The sequence below is a fragment of the Oncorhynchus nerka genome, linkage group LG9a, assembly GCF_034236695.1.
Source record: "Oncorhynchus nerka isolate Pitt River linkage group LG9a, Oner_Uvic_2.0, whole genome shotgun sequence".
Classification (NCBI taxonomy): Eukaryota; Metazoa; Chordata; class Actinopteri; order Salmoniformes; family Salmonidae; genus Oncorhynchus; species Oncorhynchus nerka.
The window spans coordinates 27,458,456-27,484,325 of record NC_088404.1 but is presented as its reverse complement, the minus strand read 5'-3'; the positions used below and the strand labels follow the sequence as shown (position 1 = coordinate 27,484,325).

Below are 25,870 nucleotides of genomic sequence, written 5' to 3'. Positions count from 1 at the left end.
GGACTATTCGATGCTATTGCAGTCAGCCACAGGATGTTTTTGTGCTGGTCAAGGGCAGTCAGGTCTGGAGTGAACCAAGGGCTGTATCTGTTCTTGGTTCTGCATTTTTTGAACGGAGCATGCTTATCTAAAATGGCGAGGAAGTTACTTTTAAAGAATGACCAGGCATCCTCAACTGACGGGATGAGGTCAATGTCCTTCCAGGATACCCGGGCCAGGTCGATTAGAAAGGCCTGCTCACAGAAGTGTTTTAGGGAGCGTTTGACAGTGATGAGGGGTGGTCGTTTGACTGCGGCTCAGTGGCGGATACAGGCAATGAGGCAGTGATCGCTGAGATCCTGGTTGAAGACAGCGGAGGTGTATTTGGAGGGCCAGTTGGTCAGGATGACGTCTATGAGGGTGCCCTTGTTTACAGAGTTAGGGTTGTACCTGGTGGGTTCCTTGATGATTTGAGTGAGATTGAGGGCATCTAGCTTAGATTGCAGGACTGCCGGGGTGTTAAGCATATCCCAGTTTAGGTCACCTAACAGAACAAACTCTGAAGCTAGATGGGGGGCGATCAATTCACAAATGGTGTCCAGGGCACAGCTGGGAGCTGAGGGTGGTCGGTAGCAGGTGGCAACGGTGAGGGACTTATTTCTGGAGAGTAATTTTCAAAATTAGTAGTTCGAACTGTTTGGGTATGGACCTGGAAAGTATGACATTACTTTGCAGGCTATCTCTGCAGTAGACTGCAACTCCTCCCCCTTTGGCAGTTCTATCTTGACGGAAGATGTTATAGTTGGGTATGGAAATCTCTGAATTTTTGGTGGCCTTCCTGAGCCAGGATTCAGACACGGCAAGGACATCAGGGTTAGCAGAGTGTGCTAAAGCAGTGAGTAAAACAAACTTAGGGAGGAGGCTTCTGATGTTGACATGCATGAAACCAAGGCTTTTTCGATCACAGAAGTCAACAAATGAGGGTGCCTGGGGACATGCAGGGCCTGGGTTTACCTCCACATCACCCGCGGAACAGAGAAGGAGTAGTATGAGGGTGCGGCTAAGGGCTATCAAAACTGGTCGCCTAGAGCGTTGGGGACAGAGAATAAGAGGAGCAGGTTTCTGGGCATGGTAGAATATATTCAAGGCATAATGCGCAGACAGGGGTATGGTGGAGTGTGGGTACAGCGGAGGTAAGCCCAGGCACTGGGTGATGATGAGAGAGGTTGTATCTCTGGACGTGCTGGTTGTAATGGGTGAGGTCACCGCATGTGTGGGAGGTGGGACAAAGGAGGTAACAGGGGTATGAAGAGTGGAACTAGGGGCTCCATTGTGAACTAAAACAATGATAACTAACCTGAACAACCGTATACAAGGCATATTGACATTTGAGAGAGACATACAGTAATCACAGGTGTTTAATTGGGAAAGCTAGCTAAAACAGTAGGCGAGGCTAATCAGCTAGCACAACAAACAGCAGGTAAAATGGCGTTGACTAGGCAACGGGGCCGACAGATAAAACAAACAGAATGGAGTACCGTGATTAATGGACAGTCCAGCGTGCGTCAGCTAGACTGGCGAGTATTAGACTGGCGAGTATTATCCAGGTTAAAAAACTAACAATGACTAAATAGCTTGTAGCTAGTTAGCTGGTTAGCGTCTGGAGGTTCTTGAGTGTGTTCTAAAAAATAAAAAATAATAGCGATTCCGTATCACATTGGGTGAGGCAGGTTTCCGGAAGGTATAAACAAATTAAAAATCAAAAAGAGATAGAAAGTAAATATGGGTCCAGAGAGTGTTTGGGACGCGGTGATTCAGACGGTTAGCAGGCCTGTGCTAACAAGCTAACAGTTCGTAGGCCCGGGCTAGACAAGGTAGCAGTTAGCGGACCGGAGCTAGACAAGCTAGCAGTTAGCAGGCCGAATTAGCAAGCAGGGAGATAGCGAGGGCTAGAGAGTTAGCCTTTGGGGGACGTCGCGATGGGGTGAGTCTGTTTATTCCTCTTCATGTGGTGACATCGATAGACCGGTCGTGGGTCCGGGTATTGTAGCCCAGGAGTATGCTACAGGTGCTCTGGCTGGGCCAGCTTCAGGCTAAGTGGGTGGAAACGCTAGCCAGGGGTAATCATCCGGGGTTGCAGTTTAGCTAGATAGCTAGTTGTGAAGATCCAGCTGAAAAATGTTCCGTTTGCGGTGGGAATCCGGGGATGAAAAATAAATAGGTCCGTTGTGCTCTGGTTAGAGTCGCGTTGTTCGAACTGGCGAGAGCTTTCCGGGCTAAAGGTTAGCTGATGACCGGTTAGCTGAAGACCGCTAGCATAGCTGGTGGTTAGCTGGCTAGCTTCAGTTGAGGGGTTCCGGTTCCGAAGTAAATATAAATACTTTAGGAAAAATAGCTACATTGGGTGAGGCGGGTTGCAGGAGAGTATTTGGAAGCTTAGGTTTAGCAAAATGTTTTTAAAGAGGTATGCGAAGAAAAATATGTAAAAAAAACGAAAAAGAAGCGATATATACAGGGACAGGACGACTTACTGCTACGCCATACAGATAACACTGCCTCTACTTTCTTTACTCAATGGTAAAGGTTTTGCATGTGAGCCTGTGAGGGTATTGTGTCGCTGTAAAAGCTAGTCTGCAACCCATTCTGCCACACAATGTGATTTTTATTTTATTTTTTGCCACATACTCCATTGATTTCCCTGCCATATCCCACTGCATGTGAAGTGAAAGTTGCATAACATGTCACTTGTGACTCATCTCCCGGCTTTGATCAGTAGCTTCGCCCGAGAGATCCTCACAGCTCCAGTGGAAGTTTTCACGGCAGTGTTTTCCTCTCTGCTGTGCAGCATTATAAATCACAGATTTCCCCATCAAAGCCTAAATCACAGTAAAGCCTTTGCTTTTGAAAGTAATTTTGGAGTGAATAATACATGTTTGAGATATTGGTAGAAAGCTTGTGACCTAAAAGTCCCACGGAGTGTTTTATAGGGCTGTGACGATACCAGTATTGCAATGTCAACAAAACAAAGGAGATGATCGTGGACATCAGGAAACAGCAGGATAGGGAGCACCCCCCAATCCACATTGATGGGACAGTAGTGGAGAAGGTGGAAAGTTTTAAGTTCCTCTGCGTACACATCAAGGACAAACTGAAATGGTCCACCCACACAGACAGCGTCGTGAAGAAGGCGCAACAGCGCCTCTTCATTCTCAGGAGGCTGAAGAAATTTGGCTTGTCACCAAAATCACTCACAAACTTTTACAGATGCACAATCAAGAGCATCCTGTCGGGCTGTATCACCGCCTGGTATGGCAACTGCTCCGCCCACAACCGTAAGGCTCTCCAGAGGGTAATGAGGTCTGCACAACGCATCACCGGGGACAAACTACCTGCCATCCAGGACACCTACACCACCCGATGTCACAGGAAGGCCAAAAAGATCATCAAGGACAACAATCACCCGAGCCACTGCCTGTTCACCCCGCTATCATCCAGAAGGCGAGGTCAGTACAGGTGCATCAAAGAGAGTCTGAAAAACAGCTTCTCTCAAGTAGAGGTCGACCGATTATGATTTTAACGCCGATACCAATTACTGTAGTACCAAAAAAAGCTGATACCGATTTTTTTTTTTTTTTTTTTGTAATGACAATTACAACTACTGAATGAACACTAATTTTTTACTTAATATAAAACCTCAATAAAATCAATTTAGCCTCAAATAAATAATGAAACATGTTAATTTTGGTTTAAATAAGGCAAAAACAAAGTGTTGGAGAAGAAAGTAATATGTGCCATGTAAAAAAAGCTCATGTTTAAGTTCCTTGCTCAGAACATATGAAAGTTGATGGTTCCTTTTAACATGAGTCTTCAATATTCCCAGGTAATCAGTTGTAGGTAATGTAGTATTTATAGGACTCTTTCTCTCTATACCATTTGTATTTCATATACCTTTGACTATTGGATGTTCTTATAGGCACATTCGTATTGCCAGTGTAACTTCCGTCCCTCTCCTCGCCCCTATCTAGGCTCGAACCAGGAACACATCGACAACAGCCACCCTCGAAGCATCGTTATCCATCGCTCCACAAAAGCCGCGGCCCTTGGAGAGCAAGGGGAACACCTACTTCAAGGTCTCAGAGCAAGTGACGTCACCGATTGAAATGCTATTAGCGCGCACCCCGCTAGCTAGCTAGCCATTTCACATCGGTTACACCATCCTTATCTCGGGAGTTGATGGGCTTGAAGTCATAAACCCGCTCAATGCTTGAAGCACAGCGAAGAGCTGCTGGCAAACGCAGTGAAGTGCTGTTTGAATGAATGCTTATGAGCCTGCTGCTGCCGACCATCGCTCAGTCGGACTGCTCTATCAAATCATAGACTTAATCCGGAAACTATCATTTCGAAAACAAAACATTTGATTCTTTCAGTGAAATACGGAACGGTTCCATATTTTATAACGGGTGGCATCCCTAAGTCTAAATATTGCTGTTACATTGTACAACCTTCAATGTTCTGTCATAATAATGTACAATTCTGGCAAATTAATTACGGTCTTTGTTAGGAATAAATGGACTTCACACAGTTCGCAATGAGCCAGGTGGCCCAAACTGCTGCATATACCCTGACTGCTTGCACGGAACGCAAGAGAAGTGACACAATTTCCCTAGTTATAACAGATTAATGTTAGCAGGCAATTTTAACTAAATATGCACGTTTAAAAATATATACCTGTGTGTTGATTTTAAAGAAAGGCATTGATGTTTATGGTTAGGTACACATTAGTGCAACGACAGTGCTTTTTTTCACAAATGCGCTTGTTAAATCACCCGTTTGGCGAAGTAGGCTGTGATTCGATGAGAAATTAACAGGCACCACATCGATTATATGCAACGCAGGACACGCTAGATAAACTAGTAATATCATCATCCATGTGTAGTTAACTAGTGATTATGTTAAGATTGTTTTTTTTATATGATAAGTTTAATGCTTGCTAGTAACTTCCCTTGCCTTTTTGCTGCACTCGCGTAACAGGTAGTCAGCCTGCCACGCAGTCGCCTCGTGTAGTGCAATGTAAGGCAGGTGGTTAGTGCGTTGGACTAGTAAACGGAAGGTTGCAAAAACTAAAAATGTCATTCTGCCCCTGAACAAGGCAGTTAACCCACTGTTCCTAGGCTGTCATTGAACATAAGAATGTGTTCTTAACTGACTTGCCTAGTTAAATTTTAAAAAATCGGTGTCCAAAAATACAGATTGTTATGAACTTGAAATCGGCCCTAATTAATCGTCCATTCCGATTAATCGGTCGACCTCTAATCTCAAGGCCATCAGACTTAAACAGCCATCACTAACATTGAGTGGCTGCTGCCAACATACTGACTCAAATCTCTAGCCACTTTAATTAAAAAAATGGTTGTCACTAGTCACTTTAAACAATGCCACTTTATAAAATGTTTAGATATACTACATTACTCTTCTCATATGCATATACTGTACTCTATACCATCTACTGCATCATGCCAATGCCGGCCATCGCTCATCCATATATTTATATATTCATATATTCATTCATTCCTTTACACTTGTGTGTGTATAAGGTAGTTGTTGTGAAATTGTTAGATATTACCTCACGGTTGGAACTAGAAGCACAAGCATTTCGCTACACTCACATTAACATCTGCTAACCATGTATATGTGACCAATAAAATTTGATTTGATTTTTTTTATGGCAAAAGTAAAACACGAAGCAGACAACTCTTAGGTCTTTTAATCATATATATATTTATTATAATCATATATGTTTATTATAATATGTTTCATATATTCAACTTCTTAGAACCGGAGGCAACATCCTGGTGCTTTTTCACCCAGGAAAGGTAGAGGAGAAATTATAGAATCAAATGCTCACTGTGGTAAACAAACTTATGTCGCTGTAATGGAGGGGGTGGGGGATGGTTAGTTAAATATTGTGATTAGTGATGCACCGATATGACATTTTTGGCTGATACCGATATCCAATATTTTCCTTGCCCCCAAAAGTATTTAATTTTAGCGTTCTAGTACTGTTAAATCGTTAACACAAACATGGACGAAGCGGTCTAAGGCACTGCATCTCAGTGTTAGTGGAGTCACTACAATCCCTGGTTCAAGTCCAGGCTGTATCACTTCCGGCCGTGATTGGGAGTCCCATAGGGCGGCGTACAATTGGCCCAGCGTTGTCCAGGTATGGCCGGAGTAGGCCGTCTTTGTAAAAAAAAAAAGGTTGCTGGGGACGCCGATCCTTAAGATTAACTGACTTGCCTAGTTAAATGAAAGTTACACATACCACACTGACTAAAACGTTAAAACACGCTAAAACAGGGCCCAACCTGTTTTACTATGTGTCTCAGCTATAGTAGTGTAATGTCACCTACATAGGAATTAGCAGTAATGTAATGTCACCTACATAGGAATTAGCAGTCCTCTACAAGACCGTATTTATTTGATTAATGGTGGTCGGACCATCATATGTAAAGCTAGCCACAATAAGGATTAGCCACAATAGTGGACTTTGCTGTTAGACTTCAAAATAAAAGTTTGTTATAATTCTACTATTTGTATTCATTTGCATCACGTACTTTTATTTTTAAGGAAAACCGTAAATTCCACTATTGTGCCTAATCCGTATTATGGCTAGCTTCACAACACAACCTCACTAGCAAGATTAAGCAAGATGGCTGCTTATAACGTTAGTTTTGGGAAACAGGATTAAGTAGCTGGCTAGCTATTTATTAAAATGATCTGAATTTCAATTGGCGAACAACCATACTTACAAGGATTCCTAAATCATTGCTAAGAGTAATGAAAATGACTGCAGTTTCTAGTGGTTATTGTTTTCAGGCTGGTTGTATTGGTGCTAGTTAGGTACCAAGCTAAAGCTAACTACCCCAGAAGTTGCGGTCGAACAAGTGTTTACAATACCGCGTTGGTAATAAAGCATTGTTTGTGGCCGGTGTTTGCAGACTTTTGTTGTAAAGTTTTGACAGTCCTATCTTTTTTTCACACGCAAAGACCCAAACAGCGTTCCATAGTGTGAATGTCGTGAAGCTAATAGCAGTGACGCTATTACTGTGTAACTGGTAGAGCAACATCTAAAAAATAGTGCACTTGGTAGTGTGTACCTGTACTCGACCAGTCGGCAAAAGCCAACATCACCCACGACAGAGAACAGTTGGCAATGAATTCCATTATCTTGGCTATAAATGAACTTTGCCTTTGAGTTGTCTCGCTGAAATTCCTACTCTTTCAAATGACTGCTTGTCTTGTTGACGACTCGAGCCACATGGCAGACATTGTGAGTTTAGGAATGCTGTGTTGCACTTATAGCGCAACATTTTACGTGGCGTCATTACGTCATGTACCTACATTATATAGGTTTATTTGTCAGCTTTGACGTCGGTTTTGTACATCGGCATTAAACTAGACATCGGCCGGCCGATGTTGGCATTTTTAGCTAATATTGTGAGATTCTGTTATGTTCACTGCTATATCGTGCATCCCTACTTGGGTTATTATTTTTCACGATATATCAGATCTTTTAAAATTTTGCGTTATCGTTTTGCCTCTAGTTTGCTGTACCTTCACCAAAACGCCAGTATTTCACCTTCATAGCTTGTTCTCCATCTTTTTAAATGGTGCGCCAATTTGTTTTCAGCATTTTTCTTTTCATGACTCTTGTCCCTATGCAGCAGACATATGGTGAGCAATTGTTTACAACATCGAATCGCAATAAAATCAGTATCGAATCACAATGCATACAATATGTATTGCGATTTGACAATTCTGTATCGGCACCTAAGTATCGTGTTAATATTGTATTGGAAGGTCCCTGGCAATTCCCTGCCCTAGTGTTTAAAAAAATAAAAAAATTATAGGTACGGCATAGGATATAATGTAGAGCTGCACGATATGGGCAAAAAAAACGAATTCCAATTTCTTTACTGACTTGACTCGCAATATACACTGAACAAAAAATAAACACTATGTAAATTGTTGGTTTCATGAGCTGAAATAAAAGATCCTAGATATTTTATGCGTACATGAAGCATATTTTTACATCCCTGTTAGTGAGCATCTCCACATCCGGCTTCAGACAGCTGTTGAAACTGTCGGTTTGCACAACCAAAGAATTTCTGCACATGCTGTCAGAAACCGTCTCAGGGAAGCTCATCTGCGTGTTTGTCGTCCTCAACAGGGTCTTGACCTGATTGCAGTTCGATGTTGTAACCGACTTCAGTGGGTAAATGCTGACTTTCGACGGCCACTGGCACACTGGAGAAGTGGGCTCTGCTTGGATGAATCCCGTTTTCAATTGGTAGATGGCAGACAGCTTTTTATGAAGTTGCATGGGCAAGCGATTTGCTGATGTCAACGTTGTGAAGAGTGCCCCATGGTCGTGGTGGTGTTATAATATGGGCAGGCATAAACTACGGCCAAAGAACACAATTGCATTTTATCAGTTGCAATTTGAATGCACAGAGATAGTGACGAGATCCTGAGGCCCATTGTCATCCCATTCATCCGCCGCCATCACCTCATATTTCAGCATGATAATGCAAGGCCCCATGTCGCAAGGATCTTAACACAATTCCTGCTGAAAACGTCCCAGTTCTTCCATGGCCTACATACTCACTAGACATGTCACCCATTGAGCGTGTTTGGGATGCTCTGGATAGATGTGTACGACAGCGTGTTCCAGTTCCCATCAATATCCAGCAACTTCTCACAGCCATTGAAGAGGAGTGGGACAACATTCCACAGGCCACAATCAACTCCATGCGAAGGACTTGTCACGCTGCTTGTGGCAAATGGTGGTCACACCAGATATTGACTGTGACCAACAGATGCAGATCTGTTTTCTTAGATGTGAAATCCATAGATTAGTGCCTAATGAATTTTTCAATTGATTTCCTTTAAGGAAATCCAACAATTAAAGATTTTACATTAATGTTGCGGTTTATATTTTTGTTCACTGTAGATCAAAACGCTTGTGTGAATGAGAGAAGACTATCTCAGTCATTCCCAAGCAACAGTTTCCAACAAATACTTTACAACTGTAAAACATTACCATGTCATCACACACTCTGGCTACTAGATATTGACAAAAAATCGAACGCATAATTTTTTTAGGATCTGATTTTTTAAAAACTGGAAAGCTGCATTTTTCTTGTTTGGAACAGTCTCTTGACTGCATTTGACCTAACAGCAAGGAGGAGGAACTGTGCTACTTGATTGACGGGGGCCAGGCTTGGTGTGTGTGTGGGAAGCAGCTGCAAGAGGGGGAAAATGGAGGGATCTATAAAATGTATGTTATACATGGCTGAGTGACGTTTACAAAGAATTTATTGCGGGAAATATTCATAAATTGTGCAGCCCTAATCCACCTAATTTTCAAACACTTTTAAAACATGGAAACTATGGATACAACTTGCTCTGCGCACGTGTATTATTTTGTTTTGTTTGTAATTTTACCCACTATTTATAGAACTGTGGATGGGTATTCCAGCTTGACAATGACCCAAAACACACGGCCAAGGCAACGAAGGAGTGGCTCAAGAAGAAGCACATTAAGGTCCTGGAATGGCCTAACCAGTCTCCAGACCTTAATCCCATAGAAAATCTGTGGAGGGAGCTGAAGGTTCAAGTTGCCAAACGTCAGCCTTAACCTTAATGACTTGGAGAAGATCTGCAGAGAGGAGTGTGACAAAATCCCTCCTGAGATGTGTGCAAACCTGGTGGCCAACTACAAGAAACATCTGACCTCTGATTGCCAACAAGGGTTTTGCAGAGGGGTCAAATACTTATTTCCCTCATTAAGATGCAAATCAATTTATAACATTTTTGACATGTGGTTTCTGGATTTTTTTGTTATTTTGTCTCTCACTGTTCAAGTAAACCTACCATTAAAATTATAGGCTGATAATTTCTTTGTCAGTGGGCAAATGTACAAAATCAGCAGGGGATCAAATAATTTTTTCCCTCACTGTAGATACTTTTGTACCTGTTTCCTCCAGCATCTTCACAAGGTCCTTTGCTGCTGTTCTTGGATTGATTTGCACTTTTCGCAACAAAGTATGTTCATCTCTTGGAGACAGAACGCATCTCCTTCCTGAGCGGTATGACGGCTGCGTGGTCCCATGGTGTTTATACTTTCGTACTATTGTTTGTACAGATGAACGTGGTACCTTCAGGTGTTTGGAAATTGCTTCCAAGGATGAACTAGACTTGTGGAGGTTTACCATTTTTTTCTGAGGTCTTGACTGATTTCTTTGGATTTTCCCATGATGTCAAGCAAAGAGCCACTGAGTTTGAAGGTAGGCCTTGATATACATCCACAGGTACACCTCCAATTGACTCAAATGATGTCAATTAGCCTACCAGAAGCTTCTAAAGCCATGACACAATTTTCTGGATTTTTCTGTGCTGTTTGAAAGGCACAGTCAACTTAGTGTATGTAAACGTCTGACCCACTGGAATTGTGATACAGTGAATAATAAGTGAAATAGATGTACTAACCGACTTGCCAAAATTATAGTTTGTTAACAAGAAATTTGTGGAGTGGTTGAAAAATGAGTTTTAATGACTACATCTGAAGTGTATGTAAACTTCCGACTTCAACTGTACATGCTGTAGTTGTAAACGTCCACAAGCATACATGCATGCTTGCTTACTAACTGTCGACCGATTAATCGGAATGGCCGATTTAATTAGGGCCGATTTCAAGTTTTCATAACAATCGGAAATCGGTATTTTTGGGCGCCCATTTTGCCTATTTATTTAAAAAATATATAAAAAAATGTTTATACCTTTATTTAACTAGGCAGGTCAGTTAACACATTCTTATTTTCAATGATGGCCTAGGAACGGTGGGTTAACTGCCTTGTTCAGGGGCAGAACAACAGATTTTCACCTTGTCAGCTCGGGGGATCCAATCTTGCAACCTTCCAGTTAACTAGTCCAACGCTCTAACCACCTGCCTCTCATTGCACTCCACAAGGAGCCTGCCTGTTACGCAAATGCAGTAGAATCCAAGCTAAGTTGCTAGCTAGCATTAAACTTATAAAAAACAATCAATCATATTCACTAGTTATAACTACACATGGTTGATGATATTACTCATTTATCTAGCGTGTCCTGCGTTGCATATAATCGATGCAACGCTGGGGGATGATTTAACAAAAGCGCATTTGTGAAAAAAGCACAATCGTTGCATGTCTGTACCTAACCATAAACACCAATGCCTTTCTTAAAATCAATACACAGAAGTATATATTTTTAAACATGCATATTTAGCTAAACGAAATCCAGGTTAGCAGGCAATATTAACCAGGTGAATTTGTCACGTCTCTTGCATTCATTGCACGCAGAGTCAGTGTATATGCAACAGTTTGGGCAGCCTGGCTCATTGCGAACTAATTTGCCAGAATTTTACACAATTATGACATAACATTGAAGGTTGTGCATTGTAACAAGTAAATTTAGACTTAGGGATGCCACCCGTTAGATAAAATACCGAACGGTTCTGTATTTCACTGAAATAATAAACGTTTTGTTTTTGAAATGATAGTTTCCGGAGTCGACCATATTAATTACCAAAGGCTCGTATTTCTGTGTGTTATTATGTTATAATTAAGTGTGTTTTGCCAGCAGCTCTTCGCAAGCACAGCGCTGTTTATGACTTCAAGCCTATCAGCCTAATGACTGGTGTAACCGATGTGAAATGGCTAGCTAGTTAGCGGGGTGCACGCTAATACTGTTTCAAACGTCACTCGCTCTGAGACTTAGTTATTCCCCTTGCTCTGCAAGGGCCGTGGCTTTTGTGGAGCGATGGGTAACGCTGCTTCGAGTGTGGTTGTTGTCGATGTGTTCCTGGTTCGAGCCCAGGTAGGGGCGAGGAGAGGGACGGAAGCTATACTGTTACACTTGCAAAACTAAAGTGCCTATAAGAACAAAGTTATATGATATACAAATGGTTTAGAGAAATAGTCCTATAAATACTATATTAACTACAACCTAAAACCTCTTACCTTGGAATATTGAAGTCTCATGTTAAAAGGAACCACCAACTTTCTCATGTTCTGAGCAAGGAACTCAAACGTTAGCTTTTTTACATGGCACATATTGCACTTTTCCGTCTCCAACACTTTGTTTTTGCATTATTTAAACCAAATTGAACATGTTTAATTATTTATTTGAGGCTAAATAGATTTTTATTGATGTTTTATATTAAGTTAAAATAAGTGTTCATTCAGTATTGTTGTAATTCTCATTATTACAAATAAAGAATTAAAAATGGACCGATTTTATAATCGGTATCAGCTTTTTTTGGTCCTCCAATAATCGGTATCAAGGTTGAAAAATCATAATCGGTCAGCCTCTAATACATACAGTACCTGTCAAGTTTTGACACGCCTACTCATTCAACCATTTTTCTTTGTTTTTACTATTTTCTACATTGTAGACTAATAGTGCAGTCATCAAAACTCTGAAATAACACACATGGAATCATGTTGTAACCAATTAAGTGTTAAATAAATATTTTTCATATTCTTCAAAGTAGCCACCCTTGTCTTGACAGCTTTGTACACACTTGGCATTCTCTCAACCATCTTCACCTGGAATGCTTTTCCAACAGTCTTGAAGGAGTTCCCACATATGCTGAGCACTTGTTGGCTGCTTTTCCTTCACTCTGCGGTCCAAGTCATCCCAAACCATCTCAACCGGGTTGAGGTCGGGTGATTGTGGAGGCCAGGTCATCTGATGCAGCATTCCATCACTCTTTCTTGGTCAATTATCCCTTACACAGCCTGGAGGTGTGTTGGGTCATTGTCCTGTTGAAAAACAAATAGTCACGCTAAGCGCAAACCAGATGGGATGGCGTCTCGCTCCTGAATGCTGTGGTAGCCATGGTGGTTGTGTGCCTTGAATTCGAAATGAATCACTGACAGTGTCACCAGCAAAGCACCCTCACATCATCACACCACCTCCATTTCACGGTGGGAACCACACATGCAGAGATCTGTTCACCTACTCAACAGACCAAAGAGCCAGTTTCATCATAGCGCTTGATGGTTTTTGCGACTGTTCTTGGGATTTTCTGGATTGGCTGACCACGTCTTAAATTAATGATGGACTGTCGTTTCTCTTTGCTTATTTGAGCTGTTCTTGCCATAATATGGACTTGGCCCTATTTGGGTAAAGACCCTCTTCTGTGTGTTACTCCTTTGTCACAGCAACTGATTGTCTCAAGCGCATTAAGGACATCCCACGAATTAACAAGGAACACATGTTAATTGAAATGCATTCCAGGTGACTACCTCATGAAGCTGGTTGAGAGAATACCAAGAGTGTGCAAAGGGTGGCTACTTTTTGAAGAATCAAAAATATATTTTAATTTAACACTTTTTTTTTTGGTGCTATGTGATTCCATGTGTTATTTAATCGTTTTGATGTCTGCACTATTATTCTACAATGTATAACATAGTAAAAATAACCCTTGCGTGAGTGTCAACTTTTGACTGGTACTAATATATATTTTAAAAATTGTACACAACGTTTTTTTTCTTCACCCCAAACATTTTTGGGATTTCGTTTCTCAGGAGGCTATGGTATCTTTTTGGGGCGCTTATGCTATGTAGTTAGCTAGCATCTCTTGTCCCAAAAAACTTCCAATCTTTTTTGTGACCAGGATGCAAAATAGGTTAACAATGGCAGTCATTTAGTTTGCTGGATCAACCTAAGCCCAGTGTCAACAGAGCTGCCATGTTTTTTTCCAAATGGGTGACCTCACCTTGAAGTGTATCAGAATTCACAACCGCATGAGGAATCATTCATTTTCCTGGTGGTTGAAGCATTTGTGATGTCCTCCTGAAGCACTCTTAAGTAACATTTAAGTTTTCATAAGGAGCTTTTAGCTTAGACACCACAATTAGTGACTAAAATGTGCTAGGTCAAGGGGATATATCTGAAATCCACCCTCGCTCCTGTACTACTGATAAACGCACAAGCTCACCCACCGTACTCGTCTAGAGCCTTTTTTGAGAGGGCAAATCGCTCATTTTGTTGCTGGGCTCAGCTCGTTCAAGAAACCTCACACCAGTGATGTTGGTGTCATGTTGTAATCCCAACAGATTTATCCACTCTAGAATTCCCAAATTGTATCCCTCCACCACATGCATTTATCAGCTTGCTGCAAGCTTCTCTGTTCTTAATAGATTTTAGCAGAAATTCTCCTGTACTGTCGAATTGTTTTGCGCTACTGGCTATGGAAATTGGAGGTTCTAGCATCCCCCTCTGTTCCTCCTGAGATGGATACAGCAGATGGCCTCCAATGGCTGAAACATACAATTCAGTACAACACTCTGCGACATGACAAAGCCCAACCTAACAGCTTGGGCCTTCTTTAGTTGCCACCTGTGACGTGCTAAGACGAGCAGTAGTTATAATTTGCAGAAGTCCTGCATGTGACTAGGACAAACTACATTTAAAAAATATATAAATGCAACATGTAAAGTGTTGGTCCCATGTTTCATGAGCCAAAATAAAACATACCAAAGATTTTTCATACGCACAAAAAACGTTTTCCTCTCAAATGTTTTGTAGAAATTTGTTTACATCCCTAGTAGTGAGCATTTCTCCTTTGCCAAGACGTGTGGCATATCAAGAAGCTGATTAAACAGCATGATCATTACACAGGTGCACTTTGTGCTGGGGACAATAAAAGGCTACTCTAAAATGTGCAGTTTTGTCACACAACACAGTGCCACAGATGTCTCATTCTGAGGGAGTGTACAATTGGCATGCTGACTGCAGGAATGTCCACCAGAGCTGCTGCCAGAGAATGTAATGTTATATTCTCTACCATAACCCGTTAACAATGTTTTAGAGAATTTGGCAGTACATCTAACTGGCCTCACAACCGCAGACCATGTGTATGGCATCGTGTGGGCGAGTGGTTTGCTGATATCAACGTTGTAAACAGAGTGCCCCATGGTGGCAGTGGGGTTATGGTATGGGCAGGCATAAACTACCAGCAACGAACACAATAGCATTTTATCTATGCCAATTTAAATGTACAAAAATTCCATGATGAGATCCTGAGGTCTGTTGTGAGGACTTTTTTATTTATTTTATGTATTTAGTTATTTGACCAACAGATGCATATCTGTATTCCCAGTCATGTGAAATCCATTGATTAGGGCCTAATTAATTTATTTGACTGATTTCCTCATGAGCTGTTACTCAGTAAAATCTATGAAATTGTTTCATGTTGCGTATTATATTTTTGTTCACTATAATTACAGGTAGAGCATCAAATGGGCATGTGAAGTCTACTGCAACGCCCTCACGCATATACAAAAAATATATGGAACACCCTGCATAATCTGAACTCCAAATTATGCTTATCATATGATTATCAACTGATAAGTGGATTCAGTTTAAATGAACTTCTCTCTAAATCAAATTCCCTCTATCTATCTTTCTCTCTCAGCGGAGGGTCTTCCTCAGGTCTTCTACTTTGGGCCATGTGGGAAATACAATGCCATGGTTTTGGAGCTGCTGGGTCCCAGTCTAGAAGACCTCTTTGACCTCTGTGACAGGACCTTCTCTCTTAAGACCGTTTTGATGATGGCTATTCAGCTGGTAAGTTCAGTTAGCATCTAAATGACGAAGAATCTTATTTTCATTAATTATATGCGTGTTCTGATTGTATTTGCCAGTGTGTCCACTTGTGCATCTGTTTTGACTGTCACACACTTCTCCACTCCTCAGCTCTCCCGGATGGAGTACGTCCACTCCAAGAACCTCATCTACCGAGACGTGAAGCCAGAGAACTTCCTCATCGGGCGGCAGGGGCACAAGCAGGAGCACATCATCCACATAATCGACTTTGGCCTGGCCAAAGAGTACATCGACCCCGAGACCAAAAAACACATCCCCTACAGGGAACACAAGAGCCTCACAGGGACCGCCCGCTACATGTCTATTAACACCCACTTAGGAAAAGGTAAGGCTACAGTACTGCTCCACTCTACCACACAACTTAACTTGTCGCCTCAACTTCCCTGAGTGGTACTTACATGGATACAGTATAGGCTGCTCTCTAATATTTGATTGGTTGAACTCTACAATTTGAAGGGCATTGCCTTTGAGATTTTTGTAACCTGTGTACATACAGTGCATTCGGAAAGCAGTCAGACCCCTGGACATTTCTCACATTTTGTTTCATTACAGCCTTATTCTAAAATTGATTAAATCTTTTTTAAAAATCTCACCAATCTACACACAATACCCCATAATGATGAAGTAAAAACAGGTTTTTAGGAATGTGTACAAATTTATTACAAATAAGAAACTGATTATTTTTACACAAGTATTCAGACCCTTTGCTATGAGACTCGAAATCGAGCTCAGGTGCATCCTGATTCCATTGATCATCCTTGAGATGTTTCTACAACTTGATTGGTCCACCTGTGGTAAATTCAATTGATTGGTCATGATTTGGAAAGGCACACATTTGTCTATATAAGGTCCAACATTTGACAGTGCATGTCAGAGCAAAAACCAAGCCATGAGGTCGCTGGAATTGTCAGTAGTGCCGAGATGACAGGATTGTGTCGAGGCACAGATCTGGAGAAGGGTACCAAAACATTTCTGCAGCATTGAAGATCCCCAAGAACAAAGTGGCCTCCAGCATTCTTAAATGGGAGAAGTTTGGAACCACCAAGACTTCCTAGACCTGGCCAAACCTGAGAAATCGAGGGAGAAGGTCAGAGAGGTGACCAAGAACACAATGGTCACTCTGACAGAGCTACAGAGTTTCTCTGCGGAGATAGGGGAACCTTCCAGAAGGGCAACGATCTCTGCAGCACACCACCAATCAGGCCTTTTTGGTAGATCGGAAGCCACTCTTTAGTAAAAGGCACATGACAGCCCGCTTGGAGTTTGCCAAAAGGCACCTGAAGGACTCTCAGACCATGAGAAACAAGATTCTCTGGTCTGATGAAAGCAAGATTGATCTCTGGCCTGAATGCCAAGCGTCACGTCTGGAGGACACCTGGCACCATCCCTACGGTGGTGGTGGTGACAGCATCATGCTGTGGGGATGTGTTTCAGCGGCAGGGACTGGGAGGCTAGTCAGGATCGAGGGAAAGATGAACCAAGCAAAGTGCAGATATCCTTGATGAAAACCTGCTCCAGAGCGCTCTGGACTTCAGACTGGGGCGAAGGTTCACCTTCCAACAGGACAATGACCCTAAGCACACATCCGATACAACACAGGAGTGGCTTCCTGATCAAACATCTCTGGAGAGACCTGAAAATAGCTGTGCAGCAACGCTACACATCCAACCTGACAGAGCTTGAGAGGATCTGCAGAGAATGGGAGAAACTCCCCAAATACAGATTTGCCAAGCTAGTAGTGTCATACCTAGGGTGGCAATATTACATTGTTTTCCTGAAATCCTTGTTGGCTGTTCCCGGTATCAGGAAGAAGTGAGCAGGAAATCTGAAATCCTCCAACCAGGATTTTTGGAAAACACAGAATTTATTGAAAGTTCCTGGAATTTTGCAACCCTAGTCATACATACAGGGCGGCAGGGTAGCTTAGTGGTTAGTGTTGGACTAGTAACTGGAAGGTTGCAAGTTCAAACCCCGAGCTGACAAGGTACAAATCTGTCGTTCTGCCCCTGAACAGGCAGTTAACCCACTTTTCCTAGGCCGTCATTGAAAATAAGAATTTGTTCTTAGCTGACTTGCCTAGTTAAATAAAGGTAAAACAAAACAAAAATACTCAAGGCTGTAATCGCTGCCAAAGGTGCTTCAACAAAGTACTCAGTGAAGGGTATGAATATTTCAGTTTTTTATTTTTTATTTTATTTGCACACAAACTGTTTTTGCTTTGTCATAATGGGATGTTGTGTGTTGATTGATGCGGGATGAAAAATAATTAGCTTAATATTGAATACATCAACACTAAGAAATTACAGCTATGGAATCATGTAGTAACCAAAAAAGTGTTCAACAAATCAAAATATATTTTATTTGAGATTCTTTAAAGTAGCCACCCTTTGCCTTGATGACAGCTCTGAAATTTTGAAATGGCGTCCACTTCTAGGCCGAGTTGCTGTCATGTTAAATGTTCGCTATTTGTCAATTATTTGCCTCACAGTGGACTGATAGAGCTCAAACCTTTGAGATTACTTTATAGCCATCCCCAGACTGATGTGCTGTCACTATCCTCGTCCTGATGTCCTCTGAGATCTCCTTTCCTCTCGGGATGGTGTGCTTTGAATTCACCTGGATGGGTAACACCAAACTGACCAGGTTTCTTATCTCTATTTATCAGAGTCCCGCTCAAACTCTTTCCTAATGATCTCTCCTTTGATTGGTTCATTTGGTACCCAATTATTTACCCAACTTCTTCCGTTTAAGAATGATGCAGGCTACTGTGTTCTTGGATCTTCAATGCTGCAAACATTTTTTGGTAACCTTCCTCAGATCTATGCCTCGACACGAGCCTGTCTCGGAGATCTATGGGCAATTCTTTCGACCTCATGGCTTGGTTGTGGCTCTGACAAGCACTGTCAACTGTGGGACCTTATATAGAGCGAGTGACGTTTGAAACACTTTTAGTGCGCACCTTGCTCTGCAAGGGCCGCGTATTTTGTGGAGTGATGGGTAACGATGCTTCGAGGGTGGCTGTCGATGTGTTCCTGGTTCGAGCCCAGGTAGGGGCGAGGAGAGGACGGAAGCTATACTGTTACACTTGCAAAACTAAAGTGCCTATAAGAACAAAGTTATATGATATACAAATGGTTTAGAGAAATAGTCCTATAAATACTATATTAACTACAACCTAAAAACCTCTTACCTTGGAATATTGAAGTCTCATGTTAAAAGGAACTACCAGCTTTCATATGTTCTCATGTTCTGAGCAAGGAACTGAAACGTTAGCTTTTTTACATGGCACATATTGCACTTTTACTTCTCCAACACTTTGTTTTTGCATTATTTAAACCAAATTGAACATGTTTATTTATTTGAGGCTACATTTTTATTTATGTATTATATGAAGTTAAAATAAGTGTTCATTCAGTATTGCTGTAATTGTCATTATTACAAATCAACCCAAAAGAATCTTTGGATTAATCTGTATCGGCTTTTTTTGGTCCTCCCAAGTATCGGTATCTGCGTTGAAAAATCATAATCGGTCGACCTGTAGCACAAACCCACTGTTGCTGGACCAGATGGGACTGGCAAAAAGGGCTCTTCACTGACGAGTCGCGGTTTTGTCTCACCAGGGGTGATGGTGGGATTTGCGTTTGTCGTCGAGGGAATGAGCATTACACCGAGGCCTGTACTCTGGAACGGGATCGATTTGGAGATGGAGGGTCCGTCATGGTCTGGGGCGGTGTGTCACGGCATCATCGGACTGAGCTTGTTGTCATTGCAGGCAATCTCAGCGCCTGCAATGACAACATCCCCTTCCCTCATGTGGTACCCTTCCTGCAGGCTCATCCAGCATGACAATGCCACGAGCCATACTGCTCGTTCTGTGCGTGATTTCCTGCAAGACAGGAATGTCAGTGTTCTGCCATGGCCAGCGAAGAGCTCGGATTTCAATCCCTTTGAGCATGTCTGGGACCTGTTGGAACGGTGGGTGAGGGCTAGGGCCATCCCCCCCTCCCCCCAGATATGTCTGGGAACTTGCAGGTGCTTTGGTGGAAGAGTGGGGTAACATCTCGCAGCAAGAACTGGCAAATCTGGTGCAGTCTATGAGGAGTAAATGCACTGCAGTGCTTAATGCAGCCGGTGGCCACACCAGATAGTGACTTTTGATTTTTTTACCCCCCCCCTTTGTTCAGGAACACATTATTCCATTTCTGTTAGTCACATGTCTGTGGAACTTGTTCAGTGTGTCTCAGTTGTTGAATCTTGTTATGTTCATACAAATATTTACACATGTTAAGTTGGTTGAAAATAAACGCAGTTGACTGCGAGGACGTTTCTCTATTTGCTACGTTTAGATAGATATACAGTACCAGTCAAAATTTTGGGCACACCTACTCAGACATAGACACAAACTATGAAATAACACACATGGAACTCACAGAATAACCCAGCCATTTTTACAGCCAAAGAGAGGAGTCACAAAAAGCACAAATAGAGAGAAAATGAATCACAAAATTTGATCTTCATCAGATGACACTCCTAGGACTTCATGTTACACAATACATGTATGTTTTGTTCTGTAAAGTTCATATTTATATCCAGAAATCTTATTTTACATTGGCGTGTTATGTTCAGTAGTTCCAAAACATGCAGTGATATTGCAGAGAGCCACATGAATTCACAGAAATACTAATTATAAATGTTGATGAACATTCAAGTGTTTATGCATGGAACTTTAGATACACTTCTCCTTAATGCAACCGCTGTGTCAGATTTCTAAAAAACTTTACAGAAGAAGCATAATCTGAGAACGGCACTCCGAGCCCAAACCAGCCAGAGAAATATCCTCCATGTTGGGTAGTCAACATTAGTCATAAATAGCATTATGATCTTCCTCAGAATGCACTCCCAGGACTGAGAACGAGGCTGCTGGCAGACCCCTTAGTGAAACAGCTCCCACCCGGCTCCCCTTCACATGAGAAGCCTGAAACAACGTTCTAAAGACGGTTGACAACTAGTGGAAGCCTTAGGAAGTGCAACATAACCCATATCCCACTGTGAATTCGATAGGGGCTGAGTTCAAAAACTACAAACCTCAGATTTCCCACTTCCGGTTTGGATTTTTTTCAGGTTTCTGCCTGCCATATGATTTCTGTTATACTCAGACATCATTCAAACAGTTTTAGAAACTTCAGATTGTTTTGTATCCAATAATACTAATAATGTGCATATATTAGCATCTGGGACTGAGTAGGAGGCAGTTCACTCTGGGCACGCTATTTATTCATCCAAAAGTGAAAATGCTGCCCCCTATCCCAAAGAAGTTAATGCGTTTGAGCCACTTGTGCTGTGACAAGGTAGGGGTGGTATACAGAAGATAGCCCTATTAAGTAAAGTAAAAAGTCCATATTATGGCATGAACAGCTCAAATAAGCCAAGAATAACGACAGTCCTTTACTTTTAAGACCTGAAGGTCAGTCATTTGAAAGATTCTTCCTGCAGTTGCAAAAACCATCAAGCGCCATGATGAAACTGGCTCATGAGGACCGCCACAGGAAAGGAAGATGCAGCGTTACCTCTGTTGCAGAGGATAATTTCATTACAGTTACCAGCCTCAGAAATGGCAGCCCATATAAATGCTTCAGAGTTTAAGTAACCGACACATCTCAACATCAACTGTTCAGGGGGGACTACGGGAATCAGGCCTTCATGGTCGAATTGCTGCAAAGAAACCATTACTAAAGGACACCAAAAAGTAGAGACTTGCTTTGGTCAAGGAACACGATCAATGGACAGTAGCCTGGTGGAAATCTGTCATTTGGTCTAATGAGTCCAAATTTTAGATTTTTGGTTCCAACCGCTGTGTTTTTGTGAGACTCAGTGTAGGTGAACGGATTATCTCTGCATGTGTGGTTCCCACCGTGAAGCATGGAGGAGGAGGTGTCATGATGTGGGGATACTTTGCTGGTGACACTGTCAATGATTTATTTATAATTCAAGGCACACTTAACCACCATGGCTACCACAGCTTTCAGCAGCAATATGCCATCCCTTCTGGTTTGTGCTTAGTGGGACTATAATTTGTTTTTCAACAGGACAATGACCTATCACACCTCCAGGCTGTGGAAGGGCTATTTGACCAAGATGGAGTGCCGCATCAGATAACCTGGCCTCCACAATCACCCGACCTCAACCCAATTGAGATAGTTTGGGATGAGTTGGTCCGCAGAGTGAATGAAAAGCAGCCAACAAGTGCTCAGCATATGTGGGAAATCCTTCAAGACTGTTGGAAAATAATTCCAGGTGAAGATTATTGAGAGAATGCCAAGCGTGTGCAAAGCTGTCATCAAGGCAAAGAGTGGCTACTTTGAAGAATCTAAAATATGCTAAATGATTCCATGTTTTCTTTCGTAGTTTTGATGTCTTCACTATTATTCTTCAATGTAGAAAATGGTACAAATAAACTTGATGTGTGTGCGTGTGGAGCAAGACCTCCAACACAGGAGTATGGTAGATAGGCTATATATTGGTCACCGCTGAAAACGGACACCCCTCCCTTTTTGTTTCAGAGCAAAGTCGACGAGATGACCTGGAAGCCCTGGGCCACATGTTCATGTATTTCCTACGAGGGAGTCTGCCGTGGCAAGGACTCAAGGTAGGGGCGCTAGGCATGATGTCAGCTGGGTCATGTTCAGTAGGCACAAAATGGGGAGGTACTATCTGAGCTTGTCCAATAAGAAATGCTTGTTTTTGTTTTTTGTTGCGAAGCATTTTGCTATGATGTGTGATGCGCTACTAGTTGTGATTCAAGGAGGGAGAGAGAGAAGGAATGTTCACCTAAAGGAAGCACGGGAGCGATAAAGTGGGTGATTGAAAGACTGGCTAGGAGGAGGGAAAGCGAAATGTAACATTGGGTTGAAGGGAGGGAGAAAAGATGGCAAAAGTATGTTTGGACTCAATTTGTGCCTTCTACCTACAGGCTGACACCCTGAAAGAGCGATACCAGAAGATTGGCGACACCAAGCGCAACACTCCCATTGAGGTCCTCTGTGAAAGCTTTCCAGGTATTGTGCCAATCTTCCACCATGACACTAGTACATGCCTTTGAAATGGTTACATTTCCTAGAACACACACTTTGCACTGCATGTTATGACAGTTAATAATCACAATAGAATAATCAAGAGCGAGCTGGACTTGGACTGGGGTTCCGCTAACCCCGTTCTGCTAGCGGAACCCCTCGCCAACAGCCAGTGAAATTGCAGTGCGCCAAATACAAATCAACAGAAATCTCATAAATCAAATTTCTCAAACATACAAGTATTAGGTACCATTTTAAAGATACATTTCTCGCAAATCCAGCCAATGTCTGATTTCAAAAATGCTTTACAGCGAAAGCTCCACAAACGATTATGTTAGGTCACCACCAAGTCACAGAAACACTCAGCCATTTTTCCAGCCAAAGAGAGGAGTCACAAATAGAGATAAAATTAACCTTTGATCTTCATCAGATGACACTCATAGGACTTCATGTTACACAATACATGTATGTTTTGTTCGATAAAGTTCATCATTTATGTCCAAATAGCTTATTTTGTTAGGGCGTTTGGTAAACAAATCCAAACTCGTGTTCAGGTCCAGCCGAACGTCGGACGAAAAGTTAAAAAAGTTATATTACAGGTCGTAGAAACTTGTCAAACTAAGTATAGAATCAATCTTTAGGATGTTTTTATCATAAATGTTCAATGTTCCAACTGGAGAATTCCGTTGTCTGTAGAAAAGCAATGGAACGAGAGCTACCTCTCATGTGAATGCGCGTGACTGAGATCGAGGCTGCTGCCAGACCTCTGACTCAATCCCCTCTCATTCGCCCCCCCCCCCCCCCCCTTCACAGTAGAAGCCTGAAACAACGTTCTAAAGACGGTTGACATCTAGTGGAAGCCTTAGGAAGTGCAAAATGACCCATATCCCACTGTGTATTCGATAGGGGCTGAGTTCAAAAACTACAAACCTCAGATTTCCCACTTCCTGTTTGGATTTTTTCTCAGGTTTTTGCCTGCCATATGCGTTCTGTTATACTCAGACATCATTCAAACAGTTTTAGAAACTTCAGATTGTTTTCTATCCCAATACTAATAATATGCATATATTAGCATCTGGGACTGAGTAGGAGGCCGTTTACTCTGTGCACGCTTTTCATCCAAAAGTGAAAATGCTACCCCCTATCCCAAAGAAGTTAAGTTAGCAGAAGATGCTTCTTGAAGGACAGGCGCATAGGAGAGTGAATGATAGAGCATGTATTTGCAAGACACCATGTTTCCATCAACTTTTCATGCGGTTGAATTTAGCTGTTTCATGACAAAATTTACAACTGGGCTGATGGAAACAGGAACTGCCGGTTAAATTTTAGAAATGCCGACAATTTATTCGTTTGACATGGTGTCTTTTTGGGTCGTTAAAAATGAATTATACGAGAAATGTGCAAATATTGATATAACCATCATATTGAAGTAGTCACTCAATATTTTGTGTGGTCCTCCCACAACTTACGCGACTCGAAAGCATGCAGTTTATTAGGCAACAGATTAAATACGTTGTGAGAACTTCACAGGGTGTGAATGTGTAAGGTGATGAGCTAGGTGCTCATATTCCAATAAATAGCGAGGATCTTATTCTGGTGACATGATGATTGCTGCTTGGCTGCCCTTATCCATAATCGCTCTTATCCATAATAATCTCATAATGTAGGTAGCCTACCTGCACTGTATCTGCGAGCTATTGGCTGAAGAGCATGTGCCAAAATCTGTGGGCACATTTGCTATATAAATCAAATCAAATTTTTGTCACATGTGCCGAATACAACAGGTATTACACCTTACAGTGAAATGCTTACTTACAAGCCATTAACCAACAATGCAGTTTTAAGAAAATAACTTTAAAAAAAATAGTAATAGATAATAACAAATCATTCAAGAGCAGCAGTAAATAACAATAGCGGGCTATATACAGGGGGTAACGGTACAGAGTCAATGTGCGGGGGGCACCGGGGTCAAGGTAATATGTTCATGAAGGTAGAGTTATTAAAATGACTATGCATAGATAATAAACCGAGAGTAAAAGCAATGCAAATAGTCTGGGTAGCAATTTGTTTACTTGTTCAGCAGTCTTATGGCTTGGGGGTAGAAGCTGTTTAGAAGCTTCTGGGACCTAGACTTGGTGCTCTGGTACCGCTTGCCGTGCTGTAGCAGAGACAGCAATCTATGACTAGGTTGGCTGGTGTCTTGGACTAATTTTACGACTTGGTCCCGGTGATTTACTGGACCGTACGCACTACCCTCTGTAGTGCCTTGCGGTCAGATGCCGAGCAGTTGCCTTACCAGGTAGTGATGCACCCCATCGATTGGTGCAGCTGTAAAACCTTTTGAGGATCTGAGGACCCATGACAAATCTTTTCAGTCTCCTGAGGGGGAATAGGTTTTGTCATGCCCTCTTCACGGCGGTCTTGGTGTGCTTGGATCATGTTAGTTTGTTGGTGACATGGATGCCAAGGAACTTGAAGCTCTCAACCTGCTCCACTACAGCCCCACCGATGAGAATGGGGGTGTGCTCAGTCCTCCTTTTCCTGTAATCCACAATCATCTCCTTTGTCTTGGTCATGTTGAGGGAGAGGTTGTTGTCCTTGTACCACACGGTCAGGTTTCTGACCTCCCTATAGGGGGTCTCGTCGGTGATCAGGCCTACCATTGCTGTGTCATCGGCAAAGTAAACGCTGGTGTTGGAGTCGTCCCTGGCCGTGGAGTTATGCGTGAACAGGGAGTACAGGAGGGGACTGAGCATGCACCCCTGAGGGGTCCCCAATTTGAGGATCAGCGTGGCGGATGTGTTGTTACCTACCCATACCACCTGGGGGCAGCCCGTCGGGAAGTCCAGGATCCAGTTGCAGAGGGAGATGTTTAGTCCCAGGGTCCTTAGCTTAGTGATGAGCTATAAGGGCACTATGGTGTTGAACACTGAGCTGTAGTCAATGAATAGCATTCTCATATAGGTGTTCCTTTTGTCCAGGTGTGAAAGGGCAGTGTGGAGTGCAATAGAGCTTGCATCATCTGTGGATCTGTTGGTTAGAGTATGTACGTACAGTCACTGTGGGGACGACGTCATCGATGCACTTATTGATAAAGCCAGTGA

The 25,870-nt window shown here is 42.3% G+C and overlaps 1 protein-coding gene across 4 annotated transcripts in view; it reads left to right on the top strand.

Moving 5' to 3' along the window:
* The window catches only part of LOC115134139 (casein kinase I-like), a 57,423-nt gene that overhangs the window by 17,881 nt on the left and 13,672 nt on the right, over positions 1 to 25,870 (top strand). For all 4 annotated transcript variants that reach the window (XM_029667818.2, XM_029667817.2, XM_029667816.2 and 1 more), the window contains exons 5-8: positions 15,506 to 15,657; positions 15,787 to 16,021; positions 22,257 to 22,342; positions 22,667 to 22,751. In XM_029667818.2, coding sequence (XP_029523678.1) covers positions 15,506 to 15,657; positions 15,787 to 16,021; positions 22,257 to 22,342; positions 22,667 to 22,751 — 558 coding nt within the window. The remainder of the gene's footprint in view (positions 1 to 15,505; positions 15,658 to 15,786; positions 16,022 to 22,256; positions 22,343 to 22,666; positions 22,752 to 25,870) is intronic.